Below are 26,097 nucleotides of genomic sequence, written 5' to 3'. Positions count from 1 at the left end.
TGCAGCCTGCAAGTAAGCTTCGCCAATCCTTAACAAAGAAGCCACCCACTGACGTGGGTAGTTTAATGAGGCGAGTTAAACAACATTACAAGAACGAAGACGACCTACATAGGTCCAAAGAACCAAAGCCTGCCCGATTCCTGCCAAGGGTTCCAAGAAAAGAAGAGAAGAAGACCCCCGACACTAAAAGAAAGGAATCAAACGCCATCGCTGAATAGCCAAAGCCAAGAAAATAGGCCTTTCAGGCAATCGTCACCTCTTTTATCGAACCATTATATCGGCTAATGGTGAAAATCCAAAATGAGCCTTACTTCTCTTGGCCTCCAAAGATGATTGGGAATCCATCCTTTCAAAATCGTAGGTTACGATGCTCCTACCACAAGGATTACGGACACCTTACAGAGATTGCAAGGCGTTGAAGCAATTTCTAGAAGAATTGACACAAACCGAGCACCTACACTCTTATATCGATCATTCCTCTGATCGAAAAGAGAAGTGCAGGGACAAAGATGGTGATGCGCAGTCGTTAGTAACCATTAACATGATATATTCAATTCCCTTGAAAAAACAAATGAACCAAATAAGAGAGCAAGTAAGAAGGTCGGCACACCTAAGGGAAGTGATGGTGTTATCCGAAGTCCCCACAAAAAGAATGTGTTGTTCTGAATTAAGGAGCATATCCAATGAAGACTTGGCATGGATTCATCATCCCCACAACGATGCTCTAGTAGTAACCTTGTAGATTGGGGAATCCCTGTTAAAAGGATATTGATAGATCAAGAAAGTTCTTCGAAAGTCATGTATTATGAACTTTTCAAAAAGTGAGGACTGTCACATGACGCCCTACTCCCAGTGGATTCACTCCTATATGGCTTCAATTACAGCCTAGTTTTTCTCTTGGGGAAGATCTTACCAGTAAAGGCAAGAGTAATAGTTCAACAAATTGAATTTCAAGTAGTAAATGTGTCTTCCCCATACAACGCCATAATAGGAAGGACATGTCTCCATAAGATGAAGGCTATCTCATCTACATTCCACCAGGTTGTATGCTTCCTAAAATGAGGTAGCATAGGAGAAATAAGGGGAGATCAGACAAGGTCAAAGCAATGCATGGCTGTGTCTACCACAAAACAGAAAATTCAAGAAGTTTGAACACATGGGTCAGAAGAAAAAAAGGTCGGCACTGAGCCTAGTGACAAAAGCACAGAGGAATTTGTGAAAGTACTAATCGACCCCGAAAATGAGGAAAAGTTCTTTCTCATAGGAGAGGTTTTTATCTCAAAGGAAAATAAACAATTGATCCACTTCTTACTTTGGTTTAAGGACGTTTTCGCATAGACCTCATGTGAAATGGAAGGAATCAGCCCCAGGGTAGTGTGCCACAAGCTCAACGTAAATCCGGGCTTGAGGCTAGTAATATAGAAAAGTAGAAGATCAACACCACAGCACGTGGAAGCTGTAAAAGAAGAGGTCAAAAAGTTGCTTGAAGCCGATGATATTCGCGAAGTATAGTATCTAGAGTGGCTATCTAACACCGTTGTTGTTAAGAAAAAGAATGGAAAATGGAGAGTTTGTGTGGATTTCACTGACCTAAATAGAGCATGCCCCAAAGACAGTTTTCCCCTACTGTAGACCGCCCCGAGAGCTCTGCTCCGCGCGCGAGGGTGCGCGAATTGTAGTTCTAGACTATTACAAGTTTGGACTCATGTCACGGTTCTGAATCTAATCTCACAAAGTGCAATGTGAGACCGATAAATCACCAAAGAGTCCAAATCCGACAAATCGTTTTGGAAAATTGATTTTTATAAAGAAGTGTCAAACATGGATTGCTTTGCCAGATACAGAGTCTCCACCTAAATATTTTATTTTGGGGGAATTGAGGAAACCCTAACTCGTGCCTACGGCCACGTGTCCGTCATCACCAAAGTTGCCTCGGCTCGGGAACTTGGTTACGAGAGGGGAAGGTCATGCAATGAGCACCCTCGCTCGCCCGATCAAAAGATCGGCCTTTACTAAGCATAATATTTTGTTTTTGAAAACACATGTGTTCTTATTCTGGTTATTAACCTAGAATTACTATGTTATGTGCACAACATATAAGTATAGACTAGATTGCCCAAGTTGGAACAAAACATTGCATATTCATTTGTGAAAATGATTTTGAAGTTTGCTACTCGTAAGTAGGCTAAGACGAGGATTTCGATGAATTGTTCCAATCAAGCAATCCAACCTTAACAAAACATTGCATGTTCGTTTGTTTGAAAACGGTTTGAAGTTTGCTACTCACAAGTAGGCTAAATCACGGATTTCAATGAATTGTTCCAATTCAAGTAATCCAACCTTCACCCACAGGCATTCAGGCAGTTAAACACTTAAGCTGTTAGCCTCATCACAAGCATGCTAAACATGGAAATCAATAACACACATGCAGTATGCTAAAGCATAAACACTCAAAGTGTACTCCGAACCAAAACAAAGAACTAGTTAGAAATCATGCATGATCCTAGCTCATGTTAAGATGGCTAATGCAACACATGCAAAAATGTAACTAAAATAGGCTCGGCTATTCTAGAATGACATATGAAATGCACCTTGATAACATGTTGTTGAGCACGTATTCAAGTAAATGTATTGAAATACAATGCAGTTAGTATGATGCGTCGAGCCCGATGCATGCAATACAGATGAATGGATGCACGCATGCAAGCATAAGGTATGCCAATCGAAATATGCCCTAAAACAAACCATCGTAAGCGGTTAAGTAAAAGGGAGAAAGAAATGGAGGTTGGAAGACATGCATCACACACACGCACGCTTATTACAACATTGTGCCCTCTCGACGGAGGGTCCGAATAAGAAGCTAACTAGCTAATATAAGCTAATTAAACTAATTATTATACAACAAAGCTAATTAACTAACAAGCTAACTAATTAAGTTATTACAACACAAATAAGCAGCTAAACGCATTAACTACTTAAATACAGAACCAAAGCATAAACTAGCTAAGGAAAGCAGTAAAAGGGGTCCTCAGAGGGGGAAAAGTGCATGCATGCCCGGTAGCCTCGTTCGGAAATCCGTCGCGATGCCCCAACTTGCCTCTGTTTGCAATTATTCTTAGAACCTTGTACCAAGCTCCAGAAAGCTTCTAACTCACCTTGGTGACCTGTGGGAGGGTTGCCGACCACCTAGGGGTGTTTCCAGCCACTGGCCGACCACTTTTTGTTGCTGCAGACCAGAAAAAGTGATCGGCCAGTTAGTTTTTCTGGCTGGCCGGCCAGTTTTTGCTGCACTTCTTCAATTTGCTGCAACAGAGAGCAAGAAAGGGCATGGCAATGTATTTGCAAGATATGTGTGCACAACCACCCTCCCTATCATTTCATAAGCTCAAGGGAGTGTGGTTCTCGACCCTCAGGCCACCAATCACGCATCCCGATGCATGATGGCCGAGAAGTCAAATTGCACAATTCAATGTAAAATGAATGCACACATAAACACAGAAGGCCTAAAACTCTATCATGCTTGATCAAGAGCGTCGGCGACCGAGAATTGAGACACGTTTCATCACTTTAAGTATGAAACGTCCCTCGTTTCTCGTGTTTGGACTAACACCTAATCCAAACAAAATGCAACAACATGCAACATAGAAATGCAATGTAATTTAAGCATGCAAACATGCAATGCAAGGGACAGGTATGCAACAACGTGCAATGCAACATGGTATACTCGATGCAATGAATAACATGGCATACTCAATGCAATGTGATTATGGCATACACAATGCGAACAAGAACATAGCATGCACAAAGTGAACAACAACATAACATGCACAATGCGATGTAACGTGGCATACACAATGCTCAATGGACTTAAACCGAATGTGGGTAAACCTTAGCCATGCCCAAAACAGTGGCCATAATGCTAAAATAAAGGCACAAAAAGGCAAGACATGCATGCTCAATGCAATGGCCTATCAACTAGGCCTAAGAACACGACTCTCAAGCATGATGGAGAAGCAATAAACATGGAAGTGTGACAACACTAAAGGTTCTGAAATCAAGTGTGAAATGATGTCAAATCATTCAAGCAACACAAGTAAAGCATGCAAGAGGGCCTAAGGCACAAGGCCATTAAGAGGACTACACAAGGGGCGTGCAATACATGGCACAAATGATTGAACCAATCATGGACAGAGCTTAATTAGGTCTAAACAAAGACCAAAACATGCTGAGATGGGGGCTCAAGGACCTAGGCAAGATGGCATGCATGTTAGGCCACAAATGAGGCAACAATGCACAACTCTTAAACCACAATTAGAGAGTGATATGCATGAGAATATGACAATGTTACATGCTCCGAAATCAAGTATTAAATGATGCCAAATCATCCAAATAGCTCAAAGATAGCATGCATGAGGCCTCAAAACACAAGGCTAGTGAGGCTAATTGCACTACAACTATGCAAAGCATGAAGCATACGGCCAAGTCAACCCAAAATAGTCCTAGAACATGTCAAAATGAGTCTGATACATGTATGGAAGGAAGCCAAAATAAGCTAACATGAAGGGCCAAAACAACAAGCATGCAAGGCCAACGAGAAGGATTACACGACACCTACCAAGACCAAGCATGGGATGGCTTCGCCAACAAAAATCAGAGTTATATCATGGCAAAATAACCCCAAATAAACACTGAAATGATAGCTCGCAAGCTTAGGCATAAAGGCATACACAATGACCCATGTTTAAGGCATAAAGGGTAAACCCTCCAACGCATTGAATAAGTGAAAGATGTAAATGCATGAACATGAAACATGCACTGAAATCTCATAATAAATGATGCCAAATCATTCAAATAGGCCAAACAATGCATGCTAGTGGACTTGATACATAAAGCTAACAAGCTAGAATGCACTATAGCTATACAAAGCATGACATGCATGACCAAAACACCACAAATCAGAGCTAGAGCATGCTAAAACATGGACAAAAGCTTCTTAGAGTTAAGCCAAAACATGCTAGAATAACAGTCTAAACACATGATGCATGTTAGGTTAATTCATGAAATTGCACTACAAGTGCATGGAGCATGCATGGAGCTATCAAACCAAACTTTAACAGAGGTATATCATGGTAAAACAACACCAAGAACATGCTGAGATAGATTCAAAACAAGCTAGAAAGACATGCTACTTCATGAAGCACACAAGACTAGTTTGTAAGGATTACACTAAAAGTGTATTATGCATGCAAGGGATGACAAAACCAAGTCAAAACAGCAGTGTGCCATGCTGAAATAAGGCCTAAAATAGGCTAAGATGCGGCCAACACAAGCTTAACAAACATGCTCAAACATGAGGCATTCAAAGCAAGTATTGAAGAAACAAGGAGAGGGGATGACCCTCTTCTATTTGGGACCTAAAAACACCATTTCCACCACTAAAATTCCTCTGGAATTTAGTGGTAGAAAGGTCATGCAAAGGCTAAAACAAGAGCCAAAAGGAATGACTCAAAACAAGGCCTAACAAGGCCTAAGAGGGGGTAGACCACCCCTAACACAAAAGTGATCTTAAACAAAGATTTTAAGCATGCAAAAATAGAACTTTTTGTAGTTTAAAGTCAAGCCAAAAACAGCATGCAAATAGGTCCAAAAGCTTAAGCAAAACAAGGGTTTAAAGGGCTAGTTTCTCACCCTTGAAGAACACCTTCAAAGCTTCTACTCCAACAACTTCTTTGAGCTCAAACCAGTCCAAAAACTCCAAAACAAACCTTAAGAAGCCTTAGCAACAAAAGGATGGTGTTTGAGTGTGTGTTTGTGTGTTAAAGTGTGATAAAAAGGCACTTTTGAACACAAAAATGAAGAACAAGAGCAGATACAAAGGTGTATATGTATAACTCAAGCACTCCAAACTTTGAACCTGGAGGAGGGGGGGCGAGAGGTTCTCCTTTATAGAGAACAAAAGTGTAAGCTTGTTGGATAAGCTTAGGGTCCAAGGCCATCCCTCCATACACGTATATAGAGTATGGTTTTAGTGCCTTCCAACTGTGATAGCTGGATGAAAATATCTCCAAAGAGGTGATGAAAAGCAGCCGACCACTTGAAATGGTCGGCCGACCACCACAAGTGGTCTCCCAAGAAGAAAACTGGTCGGCCAAGGGTAAGAGAAGTCTACACACTGAAAGCAAGCCAATGGTGTGGTGGCCGACCAAAAAAGGTGGTCCAAAGACCAAGAACACCAGTTGGCCGACCAGAAAACTGGCTGGCGGGAAGAAAAGTGGTCTCCAAGGGGAAGAACTGGTCTCTCACCCTTGTACCACCTTCCAAACAAGGAAAACAAAGTTTGTACCAAAAACAAACCAAAAAGGATGCAAGACGAAAGTTCGGGAGACAAAGCGCGCAGCCGGGAGCCTCGAAAACTAGTCTACTGGCAGCATAAGTGGTTTATGACCACAGAAGTGGTCTCCTGGACCACAGTGTCCCTCTAGGCAGAGGCAACAAGGCATGGTTCAAAAACCAAGCCAAACAGAGAACGTTAATCAGTCCCGGGACAAGGCGCGCGATCGAAGGCCCCGAAAATTGAAAACTAGTCTCCAAGCAGGAGAAATGGTCTACGACCACAAAAAGGATGGTCTACGAGACCACTCCCTCCCTCCAGGGAAGGGAAACAAGGCTTGGTCCGCAAACTGAGCCGAAGCACAAAGAGTTCAGAGGCCCGGAGGCGAGGCTCTCAACCAAAACTCCGGAAACTTGAAACGAGCACAACATGCGCAATCACCGAGCGCTCAATCGATGACGTCTAAGTGTTAAGGTCGGTAAAAAATGGGGTGTCTACAGTTACCCCTCTTTGACAGAACTCGGAAGTCATAAGTGACGGGAGTGAACGTCAAAGCCCAGAGACGACCTATTTTTGACAAGGCCAAAGACTTAGACAAACAAGCAAGATAACAAAGAGATGCGCCCTCAGGCTGGGGCAAAATGCAAATGACATGCACAAAGCCGAACATAACTTATGATCATGCAAAGAAAGCTATAATGAAGCAATTATGCAAAATAAATTCAACAGTTTAAGCAAGCGAATACGAACCAAACTACATCTCATGTAGAAAGGATGTAAGAAAATCATACAATTCTCACTGTGTCTCACGCGGAGAAGGCCAAAAGCGACTACTGGGAACACCCAAAGTCTCAAACGGAACAACGTCTCTCAGCGTATCACACGCAAGAGAGGAGTAAGCGACATCTCTCAGCGTATCACGCGCGAGAGAGGAAAGGTACACCTCTCAGCGTATCACACACGAGAGAGGAAAGGTAAACCTCTCAGCGTATCACACGCGAGAGGGGAAAGGATAAACCTCTCAGCGTATCACACGCGAGAGAGGAAAGGGTAAACCTCTCAGCGTATCACACGCGAGAGAGGAAAGGGAAAACCTCTCAGCGTATCACACGCGAGAGAGGAAAGGTAAACCTCTCAGCGTATCACACGCGAGAGGAGAAAGGGTAAACCTCTCAACGTATCACACGCAAGAGAGGAAAGGTAAACCTCTCAGCGTATCACACGCGAGAAGGGAAAGGGTAAACCTCTTAGCGTATCACACGCGAGAGAGGAAAGGGAAAACCTCTCAGCGTATCACACGTGAGAAAGGAAAGGGAAAACCTCTCAGCGTATCACACGCAAGAGAGGAAAGGTAAACCTCTCAGCGTATTACACGCGAGAGGGGAAAGGGTAAACCTCTCAGCATATCACACGCAAGAGAGAAAAGGTAAACCTCTCAGTGTATCACACGTGAGAGAGGAAAGGGAAAACCTCTCAGCGTATCACACGCGAGAGAGGAAAGGACTGTGCAAGAAAGTGCAGTAATCCAAACGCGTGTCAAACGCGAGAGGAGAAGGGTATCCAAATGCGCGCCAAACGCGAGAGAAGAAGGGTATCCAAACGCATGTCAAATGCGAGAGGAGAAGGGTATCCAAACGCGCGCCAAATGCGAGAGAAGAAAGGTATCGAAACACGAAAGGAGAAAGGTATCAGTCAAATTGAACCAGAACTTCTCTGAATGAACCGTACATATGATATCATCCAGTCGCGCCAGCTTCAAATGAACCGTACATACAATATCGTGCCTGTAAAAGAAAGAAATTTAATAGGTACAATATAGTTAGAAACACATGCATAGCAATGCAAGTGAAAAGCGCAGGTAAGGTGCGCAAGATAGCGCGAATATAATGCAATGCACTAACAAGTGCAGGTGAGGTGCGCAAGATAACGTGATAAAATGCATGCACAATGCAAGTAAAGTGCACAAAACAGTGCGGTGCACAAAAATAGCGTGATAAAAATGCATGCACAATGGAAGTAAGGTGCACGAAACAATGCGATGCGCAAAATAGCGGGATAAAATGCATGCACAATGCATGTAAAGTACACAAAACAGTGCGATGCGCAAAATAACGTGATAAAATGCATGCACAATGCAAGTAAGGTGCACAAAACAGTGCGATGCACAAAATAGCACGATAAAATGCATGCACAATGCAAGTAAGGTGCACAAAACAATGCGATGCGCAAAATAGCGCGATAAAATGCATTCACAATGCAAGTAAGGTGCACAAAACAGTGAGATGCGCAAAATAGCGCGATAAAATGCATGCACAATGCAAGTAAAGTGTACAAAACAGTGCGATGCGCAAAATAGCGGGATAAAATGCATGCACAATGCAAGTAAGGTGCACAAAACAGTGCGATGCGCAAAATAGCGCGATAAAATGCATGCACAATGCAAGTAAAGTGCATAAAACAGTGCGATGCGCAAAATAGCATGATAAAATGCATGCACAATGCAAGTAAGGTGCACAAAACAGTGCGATGCGCAAAATAGCGCATAAAATGCATGCACAATGCAAGTAAAGTGCACAAAACAGTGCGATGCGCAAAATAGCGCTATAAAATGCATGCACAATGCAAGTAAGGTACACAAAACAGTGCGATGCAATAGATAAGACAGTAGATGCAAAGGGTGACAAACTCCAACCATGCTGGAATCACGAGAGGAAGAAAAACTAATCCCAAACACGCCGAAAAACATGTGAGGAAGGAGACACTCAAACCACGCTGAAATCGTGAGAGGAGGTCCAAAAACAACCGCTCAGGTACGTGCACGACGCAACCTGAGATAAATTCTAAACACTCTGAAATCGTGTGAGGAAAGGGGACACTCAAATCACGCTGAAATTGTGAGAGGAGGTCCGAAAACAAACCGCCCAGGCACGTACACAACGCAACCTGAGATAAATTCCAAACACGCTGAAATCACGTGAGGAAAGGGGACACTCAAACCATGCTGAAATCGTGAGAGGAGGTCCAAAAACAAACCACCCAGGCGCGTACACGACGCAACCTGAGATAAATTCCAAACACGCTGAAATCGTGTGGGGAAAGGGGACACTCAAACCACGCTGAAATCATGAGAGGAGGTCCGAAAACAAACCGCCCAGGCGCATACACGACACAACCTGAGATAAAACACGCCCAGGGTCGTGCTTCACGTGTCCTGAGATAGCCCCGGAGGACAACGATCCTAAACGCTGCTCAGCGTAAAAGGATAAACGATACAAGATAACACAAGATGCAAATAAATGCAAAAGGTGCGATGATACGATACATGTTACAAGCAATGTAGAGCATGATGTTTAGGGAATGCAATAAACAAACAAAGCGGCACTTTAGAAAGCACCTCATGGGGTGAGTGGCGATGAACCGCTCTACTCTGACGGGGATCTCCCCTTGTGTTCTTCGAACTATTACCTTGTGTTCTTCGAACTCTTACCTTCAACTCACAGTACAAAGGTCCTAAAATGCTGACAAGGGGTAACTTCTGCATGTAGAAACCACAAATGCCATTTTCCTTCCTGATCACATTCACAACTTTCCCTATTCTCCAATGGGGTGACAGACTAGGTTGGTTCAGTATCCAGAATTGAGGCGCATACCCGCTACCTCAACCTATGGGGCTTCCATACAGATTTCAAGCCGGAAATGCACCTCTGGGTATTTAAACCAGACTTTAGTCTTAGAAATTCCAAACCTTTGTGTTCTAGGCATCATCCATTCGAACTCTAGTTTCCACCGTCACAGTTAATCTCCTAGGAACTCATTGCAAACACAGCCAAGATGCCTCTGGCAGGGATTGGTATTCGGGAGAGTACTTCTGATCGCCATTCTGGCATCGAAATAATCAACACAGTATTCTGTTCACTTTGAACACACAGCTCGTACAGCACACTACTCATTCTAAACATACAACTCATAACACAGTATTCTGATCATTTTGAACACACAGCTCATATAGCACATTGCTCATTCTGAGCACACAGTCCATAACACAGTACTCGGTTTATTTGGCACACAGCTCATACATCACACTGCTCATTCTGAACACACAGTTCATAACACAGTACTCGGTTTATTTAGCATACAGCTCGTATAGCACACTGCTCACTCTGAACACACAACTCATCCTAAACACATGGGAACACAGAGCTCATTCTGAACATACGGGATGTAGTGACGGAACTTGCAGAAGTTGAAACAAACTTAGATGCTCCAAATTTTCCCTCTTTTATTTGACTTTGCAACCCGGAACCCATATTGTTTTAGGTAGGTCCTGGTTTTACTGTTCTCACATGACCTGGGTTGAACCCCGCAGTTTTATGAAAGAACAAATCATGTTTTGCACATATGTGGAGAATGGCACAGCACTTTGAGCACAAAACGATTTTATTTTGAAATTGAAAAATGAATTCTCGACCGGGTATTGAGCCCACGACTAAACACGGCGCACCACGACTCAACAAATGAAAAAACAAAAGGTAAAACAACCTAAACACATCTGTTGACGTACGAGACGACTCAAAACAAGAATCGAGACAAACAAAAACACACACAACACTCAAATGTGTACCACCAGTGGAAGACCTCTCAGTTCACGAGGAGCCCGTTTCTTTGGGTATTGTTTCCTACCCTTTTCTCATTTGTGATTCTCACATCACTCTGACACTCCGTCTCTTTTTCTCTGAAAAGCCTTTTTCTCACTTTTCTCTCAGCGCACATCTCTCATTTTTTATCTCTTCCCTGGGTGGTTGATCGATAAACAAGAAGTTGTGGGCTCTTGCCCCTAGCATTCTGCTAGATTCTTCTTCTTCTTTTGCTTGCAGCAGTGAACTTTCCCACAGAGGGGTTGCGATGCGGCTGGATGTGCAGCAAACCTGCAGCTGACATCGGTTGCTGACGCCCTTGGCCAGCTCGGATGTGACCAGACCTTTTCAGACAAGGAAGTGGAATATCCTGCTCCCTTTCTAGTTCGTGCTTCGCGCTTAGGTTGATACCTCACCGCTTGGAGGATGAAGGAGCTTTCGGCCCCTCGTTTGTTAGCTTCATCTGTGCCCTTTCTGGAGAATACGGTGCCCTTTCTAGCAAATATGTTAACAATGGGGAAAATACAGAACACCTGACTCAGCTGTGCTCCTAGTTCATCATTTTGACCATTTTTTGTTTTGGCTTTCTACAAAAACAATTTTGACCAATATGAGAGTTAGATTAACATACTTGTTCAACTTTTTGATTTGAAATCATACAAGTTAGGCTATGAGCGATGAAAATTTTCCTTTTTTGGGTCCAAGAAATGGTTCAGTTTTTGGAAATAGTTTTCGAGAGAAAATTAGTCAACCTCAGTAAAAATTCTCAAAAACTGTTTTTACAAATGGCCACTGCTCGACCAACACAGAATTTACTCTTAAGATGCACAATCTCAGATCCAAAACAATGGAAAATTGCCCCTTGCCTAAATGGCACTGTACGGCAATGGAAAGTTACCCCTTGTCTGAATGGCACCACAGCGCACTGTAATCAGTCCTCAAAGTGACGATCACAACAGAACTCTCGGATACAGAGAAGACAAAGATGATCAGAACCATTACATGGACACAGTCGATTTGGAAGTGTTTATGGCTGGACTTCAGAATGAAGTTGCCTACGTATCCCTAGGGCTGCAAACGAACCGAGTCGAGCCGAGCTTTGCTGAGCTCGAGCTCGGCTCGATAAGGAACTAGGCTCGAGCTCGGCTCGGCTCGGCTCGTTAATTTTAATGACACTCGAGCTCGGCTCGGCTCGGTTCGATAATTTTTTTAAAATATTATTTATATTATTTAAATATAAATATTTAAATAAAAAATATTATTTATATTATTTAATATATAAAAAATGTATTTATATTATTATTTATATATATTGATATATTTTTAATATATAAATAATGTATTTATATATATTTATATATTATTTAATATATAAATAATATATTTATTATATAATTTAAATAAAGATGAACGAGCCGAGCTTAACGAGCCGAGCTCATGCGAACTCGAGCTCAGCTCGTTTACTAAACGAGCCAAATATTCGAGCTCAAGCTCGGCTCGTTTACTAAACGAGCCGAGCCGAGCTGAGCCCTTAACGAGCTGAGCCGAGCTTGTTCATGAACAGCTCGGTTCATTTGCAGCCCTACGTATCCCAAACATGGGAATCAAGCCTTACGTAGTTCCGGGGTAAGGTACATTCGGATATTTAACCTCTCATTTTACGCTCTAACTTTTGTCGAGGCTGCCCTTCCGGGTTTTCAACCTTGCGAGCTTTGTTTTTCTTTTCTTTTCATTTCTTTTCTTCTTGTTTTCATCTTTTCTACTTTTCATTTCTTTTTAGAATTTTTCGTTTCTTTTTCTTCATTTCTTTTTTATTCTTTTTGCTTTTCTTTTCATTTTTCTTTTTTTTCTTGCTCTAACTTTTGCCTGGATCGCCCTTCCGGGTTTTCGACCCAGCGAGCCTCTCAAGGGTAAAAGTGTAGCTTTGTCCATGTCAAATGGTTTTAGGACCTTGAAGCCATCTGAATCCAGGAGAATGACTGTTGTTCGCTGATGATGTAGAAGCTCATCCAATGGGGGTCGAATTGCCCCCAGTGTTGTGGATAGGAACTTGGTTGTCTTCCAACAAAACTTTCTTCTTTCTTCCCTTCTGGGATTCGGCATTCCTGCCGATCTTCGTTAGTTCGAGAAATGTCCCAATTTTGACTCTTCGAGCACATTTGAGATTTTTGTGCCCCTAGTTTGAGGGGGGGCTCTTGATCTAGTTTCGCAAGCTTCTTTTGACAACGTCTAACCTTCTTGATCTGATTTTCTTGACCCTAGTTCATGGGCTGCTTCAAATCTGGCCACACAGGCCTCACATCATGATTGACCTTTGAACATAGTGAAACCAAGTTCAAGGTTTGAAAGCAAAAAGGGGTCGAGTCTCGAGGCTGAGAGCGATCCTATGCTGCATAATCTCAAGAGCGATTCCACACAGGTCTTCGCAGGACGGCGTAAAACATTTTTTGAAATCTTTTAAGAAAGCGACTAGTCGCTGGCACTGAAGACAATGCGAAACCAATCTGGATCAAGCCAGGATCTTTCTCAGTACTCATGTTAACAAACATGATTTCATTCATTAAGGGCTTAGCACGCCTCCCTTTCTCTCAATTGATCGAATTTTGTAAAACCCAAGGAATTCCTCTCTTTTTGTTTTCTTCACAGTGTTCAAAAGGTTTTGAAAAACTTAGGTTAATGCAATGATTTAAAAGCACAGAAGAAGTAGGTGAAAAGCACTGCCGTTTCATTCAAACTCCCGGCACAACTGACACAAGGCAGAAGCAAACACAAGAGTGCGAAAATCACTGCTGTTTCATTCAGATCTGTTGGTGTAACTGGCTCCACGGCAGAAACAGACTCAAAAGAGAGGGTGCAAAAGACAAACACCAAAACAAGCGAGTGGTGTCCGAGGTAACACTCCCGGAATCACCTGACTCCTATACAACAGGACTGACTCGATACAACAAGACAGACCCCAAACAAAAGACTGACTCAAAACAAAAAGACAGACTCAAAACAACACAACAGAACTGACTCAATACCCAAGCCAGAATGTAAAAAACCAGTATTCGCAAATGCTCAAAACAATGCGTGTCATACGTCACATCTGGAGTAAACTGAGCGCCGCCCGCAAGTGGTTCATCCCCCGATCAGATCACATTATCCCCCAGGTTCACTGATCCAATGACGATAGACCTTGCTGAGCTGGGCGGGATGATGACCTCGTTGTCAAACAAATCCTGTACTTCGTGGCGAAGACGGAAGCAATTATCGGTGCTGTGACCGGTTTGTTGATGGTACGCACAGTACTGGGCAGCATCATGCTTAGCTGGAAGGGGGTTCGGGGGAGGCCGAGGCTCAAGGGGTTTGAGATGGTCCTTTTCAACGAGGATTTGAAGGGCCTTGGACAAAGGCATATAGAGGGCATGGAAGACCCTGCGACCTCGGGGTAGATACTTCGAGGTTTGTGGGTTTTTGCTGAGTGCATTAGCAAAGGGATCGGCAAGTGCTGGCTTGGTTTGCTGATCTCTTCTGAGTGCAGGATTAGAGCTCAAAGGATCGTTTCTGGTACGACGGTCCTTCTCCCGGTTCTCGCCTTGATTTGAACTGCTCTCATTCTGAGTGGCGAAAGTGTCCTCCACAGTTTTTGCAACAATTGCGAGCACTTGCTGTTTGTTTAGTCCTTCGGCTTTCAAAGCCTCAACAACCCACAGAAGATGTTCATAGGGATCAATGTCTACCCCTACTTTGTTCTTCCCACTTGCCTCAGCTTGGTCGAAGGTTTGGGTCGCTACATCAGAACGGAGCCCTGTTGTTGTTGACATGTCATTGCCCAAACTTGGGATGGCTTCAGGTTGGCTAATTTCAATTACAATTCGTCCCAGGGGTGGGGAGTCCTCTGGTGTGAAATTTTCGGCATGTGATATCGTCGATGGCGGAGCCGATAGTCCAAAGGCTAGATCCTCTAAAGATCGCCAATCATTCCCATCAGCTAAAAAATAGTGGGCTTACGGGTTTGAAATGATTGGGGGCCTGAGGCTGGATGTATGGTAGGTGCCCCAGACGGGTGTTGCATTTCAGCATCGGTCTCACCTTGCATGGTGATTCCCTGGTTTAATGTCGCTGTCATGACCATAATTTCTTCTGAACTCTGCGTCATCATGAGTCTGCTGAACTGAACTGAGGTGATGTGACTGGTGACTAACGGATCAGATGAACTGGTGAGCCTTGACTGGCGTTTCTCTGCCTTGCCTCAGCGAAGGAAAACACTGGCTGCTCTGAATTGAATCTCTGACTTGACAAATTCTATCAACACAAGTCCAATGCACCCGGGGGATATTGGAGCCTTCTGAAGTTATGGTTCCAACACTACCCTAGCAAAAGAGAAAACATGCAGCATTTCAGCCCAATTTTAACAGAACGGATATAAGCATAGCTGAATGACTGTGCTTTCTTCTGAATTTTGCTCCAAAATTCTGCCTGCAAACTGATACCCTCAGGTAAAACTGATCCCTTCAAAATACTGATGCCCGCAGGCTTGATACCCAGACTTGCAAACTGATACATGCGTTCTTGTAGAGGCACACTCTAAAAGCACATAGCAAGCAAATGAGAGCCAAAACACCCCTATGTTAGGGTAGGGTTTCCCTGTCCTATTTTGTCAGGAGCTAGGGTTTCACTATGCACGCTGCGGTTTCAAACAACCTACAATCGGGTAAGCAACCTGTCCTAGGTTGGAATAGTCACTATGGATTCCGATATGCACTAGGTCAAATGGTCAAAAGGGTGCCCCGGTAAAAACTGAGGTTTGTGTTTCCATCGTGGCAGAGCCCGCAACCGGTCAGCCTTATGGCACGCTTCTCAAAGCAAGCCTCCGGAAAACCGTTCAGGAATAGCATACGACAAACATGGTGTCCTAGGCGCACCAATGCAAATGCAATACAAAGAGACACATAAGTGTAGTCAAAACAAAATATCATGAGTTCGAGTCAAGTTCTCTAAGTCCCCAGCAGAGTCGCCAGAAACTGTAGATCGCCCCGAGAGCACCGCTCCACGCGCGAGGTCGCGCAAATTGTAGTTCTAGGCTACTACAAGTTTGGACTCATGTCATGGTTCTGAATCTAATCTCACAAAGTGCAATGTGAGACCGATAAATCACCAAAGAGTCCAAATCCGGCAAATCGTTTTGGAAAATTGACTTTTATAAAGAAGTGCCAAACATGGACTGCTTTGCCAGATACAGAGTGGCCATCTAAATATTTTATTTTGGAAGAATTTAGGAAACCCTAACTCGTGCCTAAGGCCACGTGTCCGTCATCACCAAAGTTGTCTCGGCTCGGGAACTTAGGTACGAGAGGGGAAGGTCATGCATTAAGCACCCCTGCTCGCCCGATCAAAAGATCAGCCTTTACTAAACATGATATTTTATTTTTGAAAACACATGTGTTCTTATTCCAGTTATTAACCTAGAATTACTATGTTATGTGCACAGCATTCAAGTATAAACTAGATTGCCTAAGTTGGAACAAAACATTGCATATTTATTTGTGAAAATGATTTTGAAGTTTGCTACTCGCAAGTAGGCTAAGACGAGGATTTCGATGAATTGTTCCAATCAAGCAATCCAACCTTAACAAAACATTGCATGCTTGTTTGTTTGAAAACGGTTTAAAGTTTGCTACTCACAAGTAGGCTAAATCACGGATTTCAATGAATTGTTCCAATTCAAGTAATCCAACCTTCACCCACAGGCATTTAAGCAGTTAGCCTCATGGCAAGCATGCTAAACATGGCAATCAATAACACACATGCAGTATGCTAAAGCATAAATACTCACAGTGTACTCCGAGCCAAAACAAAGAACTAGTTAGAAATCATGCATGATCCTAGCTCATGTTAAGATGGCTAATGGAACACATGCAAAAATGCAACTAAAATAGACTCGGCTATTCTAGAATGGCATATGAAATGCAACTTGATAACATCCTGTTGAACACGTATTCAAGTAAATGTATTGAAATACAATGCAGTTAGTATGATGCGCCGAGCCCGGTGTATGCAATACAGATGAATGGATGCACGCATGCAAGCATAAGGTATGCTAATCGAAATATGCCCTAAAATAAACCATCGTAAGCGGTTAAGTAAAAGGGAGAAAGAAATGGAGGTTGGAAGACATGCATCACACACACGCACGCTTATTACAACATTGTGCCCTCTCGATGGAGGGTCCGAATAAGAAGCTAACTAGCTAATCTAAGCTAATTAAACTAATTATTACACAACGAAGCTAATTAACTAACAAGCTAACTAATTAATTTATTACAACACAAATAAGCAGCTAAACGCATTAACTACTTAAATACAGAACCAAAGCATAAACTAGCTAAGGAAAGCAGTAAAAGGGGTCCTCAGAGGGGGAAGAGTGCATGCATGCCCAGTAGCCTCGTTCGGAAATCCGTCGCGATGCCCCAACTTGCCTCTATTTGCAATTGTTCTCAGAACCTTGTACCAAGCTGCAGAAAACTTATAACTCACCTTGGTGACCTGTGGGAGGGCTGCCGACCACCTAGAGGTGTTTCCAGCCACTGGCCGACCACTTTTTGTTGCTGCAAACCAGAAAAAGTGGTCGGCCAGCTAGTTTTTCTGACTGGCCAGCCAGTTTTTGCTGCACTTCTCCAGATTGCTGCAACGGAGAGCAAGAAAGGGCATGGCAATATATTTGCAAGATATGTGTGCACAACCACCCTCCCTATCATTTCATAAGCTCAATGGAGTGTGGTTCTCGACCCTCGGGCCACTAATCACGCATCTCGATGCATGATGGCCGAGAAGCCAAATTGCACAATTCAACGTAAAATGAATGCACACATGAACACATAAGGCTTAAAACTCTATCATGCTTGATCAAAAGCGTCGGCGACCGAGAATTGAGGCACGTTTCATCACTTTAAGTATGAAACGTCTCTCGTTTCTCGTGTTTGGACTAACACCTAATCCAAACAAAATGCAACAACATGCAACATGAAAATGCAATGTAATTTAAGCATGCAAACATGCAATGCAAGGGACAAGTATGCAACAACGTGCAATACAACATGGCATACTCGATGCAATGAATAACATGGCATACTCAATGCAATGTGATTATGGCATACACAATGGGAACAAGAACATAGCATGCACAATGCAAACAACAACATAACATGCACAATGTGATGTAACATGGCATACACAATGCTCAATAGACTTAAACCGAATGTGGGTAAACCTCAGCCATGCCCAAAACAGTGGCCATAATGCTAAAACAAAGGCACAAAAAGGCAAGACATGCATGCTCAATCCAATGGCCTATCAACTAGGCCTAAGAACACAACTCTCAAGCATGATGGAGAAGCAATAAACATGGAAGTGTGAAAACACTAAAGGTTCTGAAATCAAGTGTGAAATGATGTCAAATCATTCAAGCAACACAAGTAAAGCATGCAAGAGGGCCTAAGGCACAAGGCCATTAAGAGGACTACACAAGGGGCGTGCAATACATGGCACAAATGATTGAATCAATCATGGACAGAGCTTAATTAGGTCTAAACAAAGACCAAAACATGCTGAGATGGGGGCTCAAGGACCTAGGCAAGATGGCATGCATGTTAGGCGACAAATGAGGCAACAATGCACAACTCTTAAACCACAATTAGAGAGTGATATGCATGAGAATATGACAATGTTACATGCTCTGAAATCAAGTATTAAATGATGCCAAATCATCCAAATAGCTCAAAGATAGCATGCATGAGGCATCAAAACACAAGGTTAGTGAGGCCAATTGCACTACAACTATGCAAAACATGAAGCATACGGCCTTGAGTCTAAAATAGTCCTAGAACATGCCAAAACAACAAGCATGCAAGGCCAACGAGGAGGATTACACTACACCTACCAAGACCAAGCATGGGATGGCTTCGCCAACAAAAATCAGAGTTATATCATGGCAAAATAACCCCAAATAAACACTGAAATGATAGCTCACAAGCTTAGGCATGAAGGCATACACAATGACCCATGTTTAAGGCATAAAGGGTAAACCCTCCAACGCATTGAATAAGTGAAAGATGTGAATGCATGAACATGAAACATGCACTGAAATCTCATAATAAATGATGTCAAATCATTCAAATAGGCCAAGCAATGCATGCTAGTGGACTTGATACACAAAGCTAACAAGCTAGAATGCACTATAGCTATACAAAGCATGGCATGCATGACCAAAACAACACAAATCAGAGCTAAAGCATGCTAAAACATGGATGAAAGCTTATTAGTGTTAAGCCAAAACATGCTAGAATAACAGTCTAAACACATGATGCATGTTAGGCTAATTCACGGAATTGCACTACAAGTGCATGGAGCATGCATGGAGCTATCAAACCGAACCTTAACAAAGGTATGTCATTGTAAAACAACACCAAGAACATGCTGAGATAGACTCAAAACAAGCTAGAAAGACATGTTACTTCATGAAGCACACAAGACTAGTTTGTGAGGATTACACTACAAGTGTATTATGCATGCAAGGGATGACAAAACCAAGTCAAAACAGTGGTGTGCCATGCTGAAATAAGGCCTAAAATAGGCTAAGATGTGGCCAACACAAGCTTAACAAACATACTCAAACATGAGGCATTCAAAGCAAGTATTGAAGAAACAAGGAGAGGGGATGACCCTCTCCTATTTGGGACGTCAAAACACCATTTCCACCACTAAAATTCCTCTGGAATTCAGTGGTAGAAAGGTCATGCAAAGGCTAAAACAAGAGCCAAAAGGGATCGCTCAAAACAAGGCCTAACAAGGCCTAAGAGGGGGTAGACCACTCCCAACACAAAAGTGATCTTAAACAAAGATTTTAAGCATGCAAAAATAGAACTGTTTGTAGTTTAAAGTCAAGCCAAAAACAGCATGCAAATAGGTCCAAAAGCTTAAGCAAAACAAGGGTTTAAAGGGCTAGTTTCTCACCCTTGAAGAACACCTTCAAAGCTGCAACTCCAGCAACTTCTTTAAGCTCAAACCAGTCCAAAAACTCCAAAACAAACCTTAAGATGCCTCAGCAACAAAATGATGGTGTTTGAGTGTGTGTTAAAGTGTGATAAAAAGGCACTTTTGAACACAAAAATGAAGAACAAGAGCAATATAGATACAAAGGTGTATATGTATAACTCAAGCACTCCAAACTCTGAACCTGGAGGAGGGGGGAGTTTCTCCTTTATAGAGAACAAAAGTGTAAGCTTGTTGGACAAGCTTAGGGTCCAAGGCCATCCCTCCATACACGTGTATGGAGGATGGTTTTAGTGCCTTCCAACTGTGACAGCTGATGAAAATATCTCCAAAAAGGTGATGAAAAGCAGAGTGGTCGGCCAGGTACTTGAAATGGTCAGCCGACCACCACAAGTGGTCTCCCAAGAAGAAAACTGGTCGGCTAAGGGTGAGAGATGTCTACACACTGAAAGCAAGCCAATGGTGTGGTGGCCGACCAAAAAAGGTGGTCCAAAGACCAAGAACACCAATTGGCCGACCAGAAAACTGGCTGGCAGGAAGAAAAGTGGTCTCCAAGGGGAAGAACTGATCTCCCACCCTTGTACCACCTTCCAAACAAGGGAAACAAGGTTTGTACCAAAAACAAACCAAAAAGGATACAAGACGAAAGTTCGGGAGACAAAGCGCGCAGCCAGGAGCCTTGAAAACTAGTCTACTGGCACCAAAAGTGGTCTCCTGGACCACAGTGTCCCTCTAGGCAGAGGCAACAAGGCATGGTTCAAAAACCAAGCCAAACGGAGAACGTTATGCAGTCCCAAGACAAGGCGCTCAACCGAAGGCTCTGAAAACCGAAAATTAGTCTCCAAGCAGGAGAAACGGTCTACGACCATGAAAAGTGGCCTACGACCACAAAGATGATGGTCTACAAGACCACCCCCTCTCTCCAAGGAAGGGAAACAAGGCTTGGTCCGCAAATCGAGCCGAAGCACAAAGAGTTCAGAGGCCCGGAGGCGAGGCTCTCAACAAAAACTCCGGAAACTCGAAACGAGCACAACATGCGCAATCACCGAGCGCTCAATCGATGACGTTTGAGTCTTAAGGTCGGTAAAAAATGGAGTGTCTACACTTACCCAAAATTGACCAGTTGGTAGAAGCTACATCTGGGCACGAAAGAATGAGCTTTCTAGATACATATGGAGGATATCTGATCGAAACTTAAATTTTAGACAGTTGGCCCGTTAACATACACTTTATTAGTCCATTTATTTGTATTATTATATAATTTTGTATAATATTATGTTTTTTTTATATGTTTTCAATATTTATATATAAATTGTTGTATATATTTTATTATATTATTTTAATAATATTACATAAATAATAAATATAATAAAATAAATAAATAAGTAAAACCTATCGGCGGTAAAATTTGATAAGGAATACATGTATATATATATATATATATTATATTATATAATTATATATTATTATAATAATACAAATAAAAATAAAAGAAAAATAAAGAAACCAAACAAAAAACAAACAACGCAATGAATGATGATAGAAAAATTCCAACTACCAATGTCAATCTCTTTCTCTCTATATATTATAATATTATAATATTTATTTTATTTTTTTGTTGAAGTCTATAAAAGGCAGGCAAAGTTAAGCTAAAAAAGAGTAAGAGAGCAAAGCTCGAGAGTTTCAGCAAGGAGCAAGATATAGAGAGATAAATCAGAAAGTGTCTCTTCTGTATGTTAGAGTAGAGTGTTCACAATTATGTAGAACTAATATTCTCTTCTTACTGTAGAAATGAAACCCTGACCAAGTAATTGGGATTTGTATTGTATTTAGTATTTTTAGTTTTGATTTGATTTGAATAAATTATATAACTTTCAGATATTTTTGTGCAATAAATGTTTTATTCAAATCATGTTATACAATTATTTTTACTGTTGTGTATTAAAATTGTTAGACGAGTCATACCTAGTAAGACGAGTCGTACATTAACCATAGTTTAGCGTAATATAATGGTGACGATCTGTACTAAGCAAAAATGATTCGTGGCTTTCGAGTTTTAATATACAAATCCTCTTAACGATATATTTTTGATTAACTTACATCACAATTTCCAAATTAATGATTTTCTAAAAACTAATACAATAACCCCTGATTATAAGGTTAATGGTGAATTCAAAACCCTGAGATATTTTTTTATTTTATGTTTTATTTTAGTTTTATTATTTTCAAAATCAATCTTTTTAAATTACTTTAATTATTATTTCTGAAACAAAATAACTCGATTAGTCCCTGAGGATCGACACCTAATCTTAACCGCTATACTTCGGAGTAGTAGTTATTACTTGGTTTTAAATATAATATTTTGGGGCATAAAGGATCACATCAATATTATCAGATAGCTATGCATCTAGACGATCAGGAGAAGACATCCTTTATCACCCCAGTGGGTTTGTTCTGCTACAAAGTGATGCTGTTTGGACTAAAAAAATGCAAGGGCTACATACCAATGGCTGGTTACTAAAATGTTTAACAAACAAATCGATCGGAATCTCGAGGTCTATATTGATGATATGTAATCAAGTCCCAAGAAGCCATGAACCATCCAGCCAAACTCCAGGAAGCATTTGGGATCCTTTAGTAGTACAAGATGAAGCTCAACGCGGCAAAGTGTGCCTTCGGGGTTGGATCTGGAAGTTCTTCGAGTACATCGTCACTCAACGAGGAATAGAAGCGAATCCCGAACAAATCCAAGCATTGCTCAATTTGACCCCTTCCACATCAATAAAAGGGATCCAGGCACTTACTGGAATGGCAGCAGTGCTCAACAGATTCATTAACCGGTCTTCAGACTGCTGCTGACCATTCTTTCAATTAACAAAGAAGAAATCTCAATTTGAGTGCACTCCAGAATGCAATCATGCATTACAAGAATTGAAAGCCTACTTAGCCAAACCACCCCTACTTACTAGCCTTGAAACAAGAGAAAAGTTATACGTATACCTAACAGTATCTGATCATGCTATAAACTCAGCACTTATCAGGAAATCCTCAAATGGACAATCCCGGTCTTTTACATAAGCAAAACATTGTTTGATGTAGAAACCAGGTATTTACCGCTGGAAAAACTTGTTTTATCACTTGTCATCACATCTAGGAAATTGCGGCATTACTTCTTGGCCCACCCCATCGTTGTTTATTCTAAACACCCGCGTAAACGAATCCTCCACAAGTTGGATTCATCAGGAAGAGTTTCCAAATAGGCTGTCGAGCTCGGGCAATATGATGTCCAATTCAAACCATAAACTACAATCAAAAGGCAAGTTCTACCAGACTTTGTGGCGGAGCTCTCCCCAAAGGAAGGAACTAGAATAAGGGATAGACATTCATCGGGAGCATCATAGACTATGCATTGCGATGGGGCCCCAACCAATAAGGGTATAGGAATAGGATTCGTACTAACCACGCTCAACGAAGAGGCACTAGAATTTTCTGCTCAGCTAGATTTCTCGATCACCAACAATGAATGTAAGTATGGGGCTCTCATTAATGGACTCGTAATTGCAAAAATGCTAGTGGCAGACTCCATAAGCATTCAATGTGACTCACAATTGGTCACCAAGAAGATGAACGTAGAATATGCAGCCCGCAACGAAAGAATGATGAAATACTTGGCTGCAGCCAATAAAGTGGTAGAGCAATTTTCTTTTTTCGAAATTCATCAAATAGAACGAGATCAGAACGGTCATGCAGACGCATTAGCCAACCTAGCCACGACAATTGATCAAATGAAGAATCGAAGAATTGAGGTTGGTACCATCGTTGCCTCCAATATTACGGCAAGAAACATGTTACACATCACGCACGGGGAAAGCTGGATGACCTCTCTCATTCGCTATTTGTCTAACAAGATAGTACCAGCTGACAAAAAAGAAACACATCGAATTCGGCTACAGGCTATGCATTTCTGGATAAATGACTCAAACTAGTTTTTTAAGAGGTTATATTCTGGCCCCTACCTTAAGTGTGTCTACCAAAATAAAGTAGCAGGCATATTGGAAGAAATTCATGACGAATCATGTGGAGCTCATACAGGAGGCAGATCATTGCCACATCAGGCCTTTACCTACAGATATTGGTGGCCCTACACGGAGAAAGATGCCCAACCATTTGTCTAGTGATACTTAATGTGTCAAAGGTATGCGCTGATCGTGCAGCAACCATTTGAAGAACTCAACCCAATCGCGAGTCCTTGGCCATTTGCACAATGGGGGTTGGATCTAGTCGGGCCTATGCCCAAAGTGCCAAGCAATATGAAATGACTGATTGTAGATACAGATTATTTCACGAAATAGATAGAGGCCAAACCACTGGTCAATATCAGAGACGTGGATATCAGAAAATTTGTGTGGCTTAACATAATCACCAGATTCAACATTCCAAGAGCACTTATATCTAACAACGACACACAATTTGTTTGTGGGTTATACAAAGAATTATGTGACCAATATGGAATTAAAGCTTACTACTTCACATTGGCTTACCCTCAGAGCAATGGGCAGGCAGAAGATTCAAACAAAACTATCCTGAACGGGATTAAGAAGTAGCTAGAAGCATCCAACATTCTCCCTCACATTTGGAATGGAAGCTGTCATTCCATTGGAGATCGGACTTTTCACGGGAAGAACTAACTTAGTGGAAAATGGCATGAATGAAAGTCTGGTTTTGAAGGAACTTGAATTGACCAAAGAAAAACGCGAAAGGGCATCCCTTCAATTAGCAAAATACCAACAAGAAATAGCTCGGGCCTACAATAAGAGAGTAAAACATTGGTGGTATACGGTCAGCGAGTTGGTCCTTAAAAAGGTCCTGTTAAGTGACTGTAGAGCGGTCGATGAAAAGCTTGGACCAAATTGGGATAGACCATATCAAGTCACAGATCTGGAAAGAGATGGGGCATATAAAATCACCGACCAGCGGGAAAATGTGCTCCCTAGGCCTTGGAATGCGATGCACTTAAGGAAGTATTATCATTACCCTTGTAACCGTAATGTAATAATGCTTGAGCAATAAGCATAATGAATAAATGTAAGGTTATTCTACTTAAAATATATTCTTCTTCATTACCGTCAAACTTGTGCAATGGGTGCACTTGGCACTTTACAAAAGAAAAACAGATCAGTCAAACGCCCAACAAAAAATAAATAAATAAAAAAACAACAAAAAGAAACCTAGATCTAGCAAAGTCTTTACAGACTATCCAGTTCGGCCGAAATAAGGACATCAGGGTTTGGTAGGGGAACTTGGGAATATAAAACGGATGGCTTTGCTACTCCAGCCTTCTTCGTAACAATCCTTCATCCCTCCTTAAAGAAGTTTTTCAACTTGTTTATCTGTTCAAGATAAGCGGCATTGGCTTCATGCCATGTAGCTTCCGTATTTGCCTTCAACTCTATATCTCGCTGGGTCTTCATTGTTTCCATAGCAGCTTTTGGGACCTTATGATGTACCCTAAGCTGATCAAGTTGGCAAGTAGCAGCTTCGATGTTCTCTCCAGCAGACATCTGACTAGACTCCACTGCCGCAACTCTACTATCGGCCCGAGTAAGATCCTCCCGGAGGCGATTCTTTTCGGTTGCCATCTGTTTTCTCTCATCGACGATTAGACTTCTCTCATCTTCCATTTTGCGCCTCTCTTTATCCTGACGCTCCTGCTCTCTAGTCAGTCTAATTCTCGTCTCCATAAACTAGTTCACCGCCTACATCATCAAACGTGTTTATAACTCAGATTACAACATGGTTACAACTTTTCTTCTAAGCAAAGAACTTTAGAATTATTTTACCATAACTAAGTTCTGAATACCATGACCAAGGATTTGCTGATTGGATTGTTCCTCTAAACGGCAAATATCTTTCGGAATGAGCATGCCTTGTGCCATGGCTAAAGCGACCCTGGCATCTAAAAAAATAGAGTCTCTTGTGTTCAGGGACCGATCTCCTATCACCGGCTGAAAAACGTACTCAATAGAACCCTTTTCCACATCCTCCGTATGCTCTTCACTTGCTTAGATACGCGGTCCGCTTGGTGTGGAAGGTGTCCCG

At 42.0% G+C, this 26,097-nt stretch overlaps 1 protein-coding gene across 1 annotated transcript; it reads left to right on the top strand.

The window, feature by feature from the left end:
* The first annotated feature begins 23,402 nt into the window (after positions 1-23,402).
* On the top strand, positions 23,403-24,183 carry LOC145824002 (uncharacterized). The gene is made up of 2 exons (XM_082923587.1): positions 23,403-23,804; positions 24,091-24,183. Exons 1-2 carry the CDS (start codon positions 23,403-23,405, stop codon positions 24,181-24,183), a joined length of 495 nt encoding a protein of 164 aa, XP_082779713.1.
* Positions 24,184-26,097: the final 1,914 nt, after the last annotated feature.

This window comes from Camellia sinensis, chromosome 4 (genome assembly GCF_055761805.1).
Source record: "Camellia sinensis isolate YWXY chromosome 4, ASM5576180v1, whole genome shotgun sequence".
Lineage (NCBI taxonomy): Eukaryota > Viridiplantae > Streptophyta > Magnoliopsida > Ericales > Theaceae > Camellia > Camellia sinensis.
Note: the sequence above shows the minus strand (reverse complement) of the source record. Positions and strands in the feature narration are given on the sequence as shown.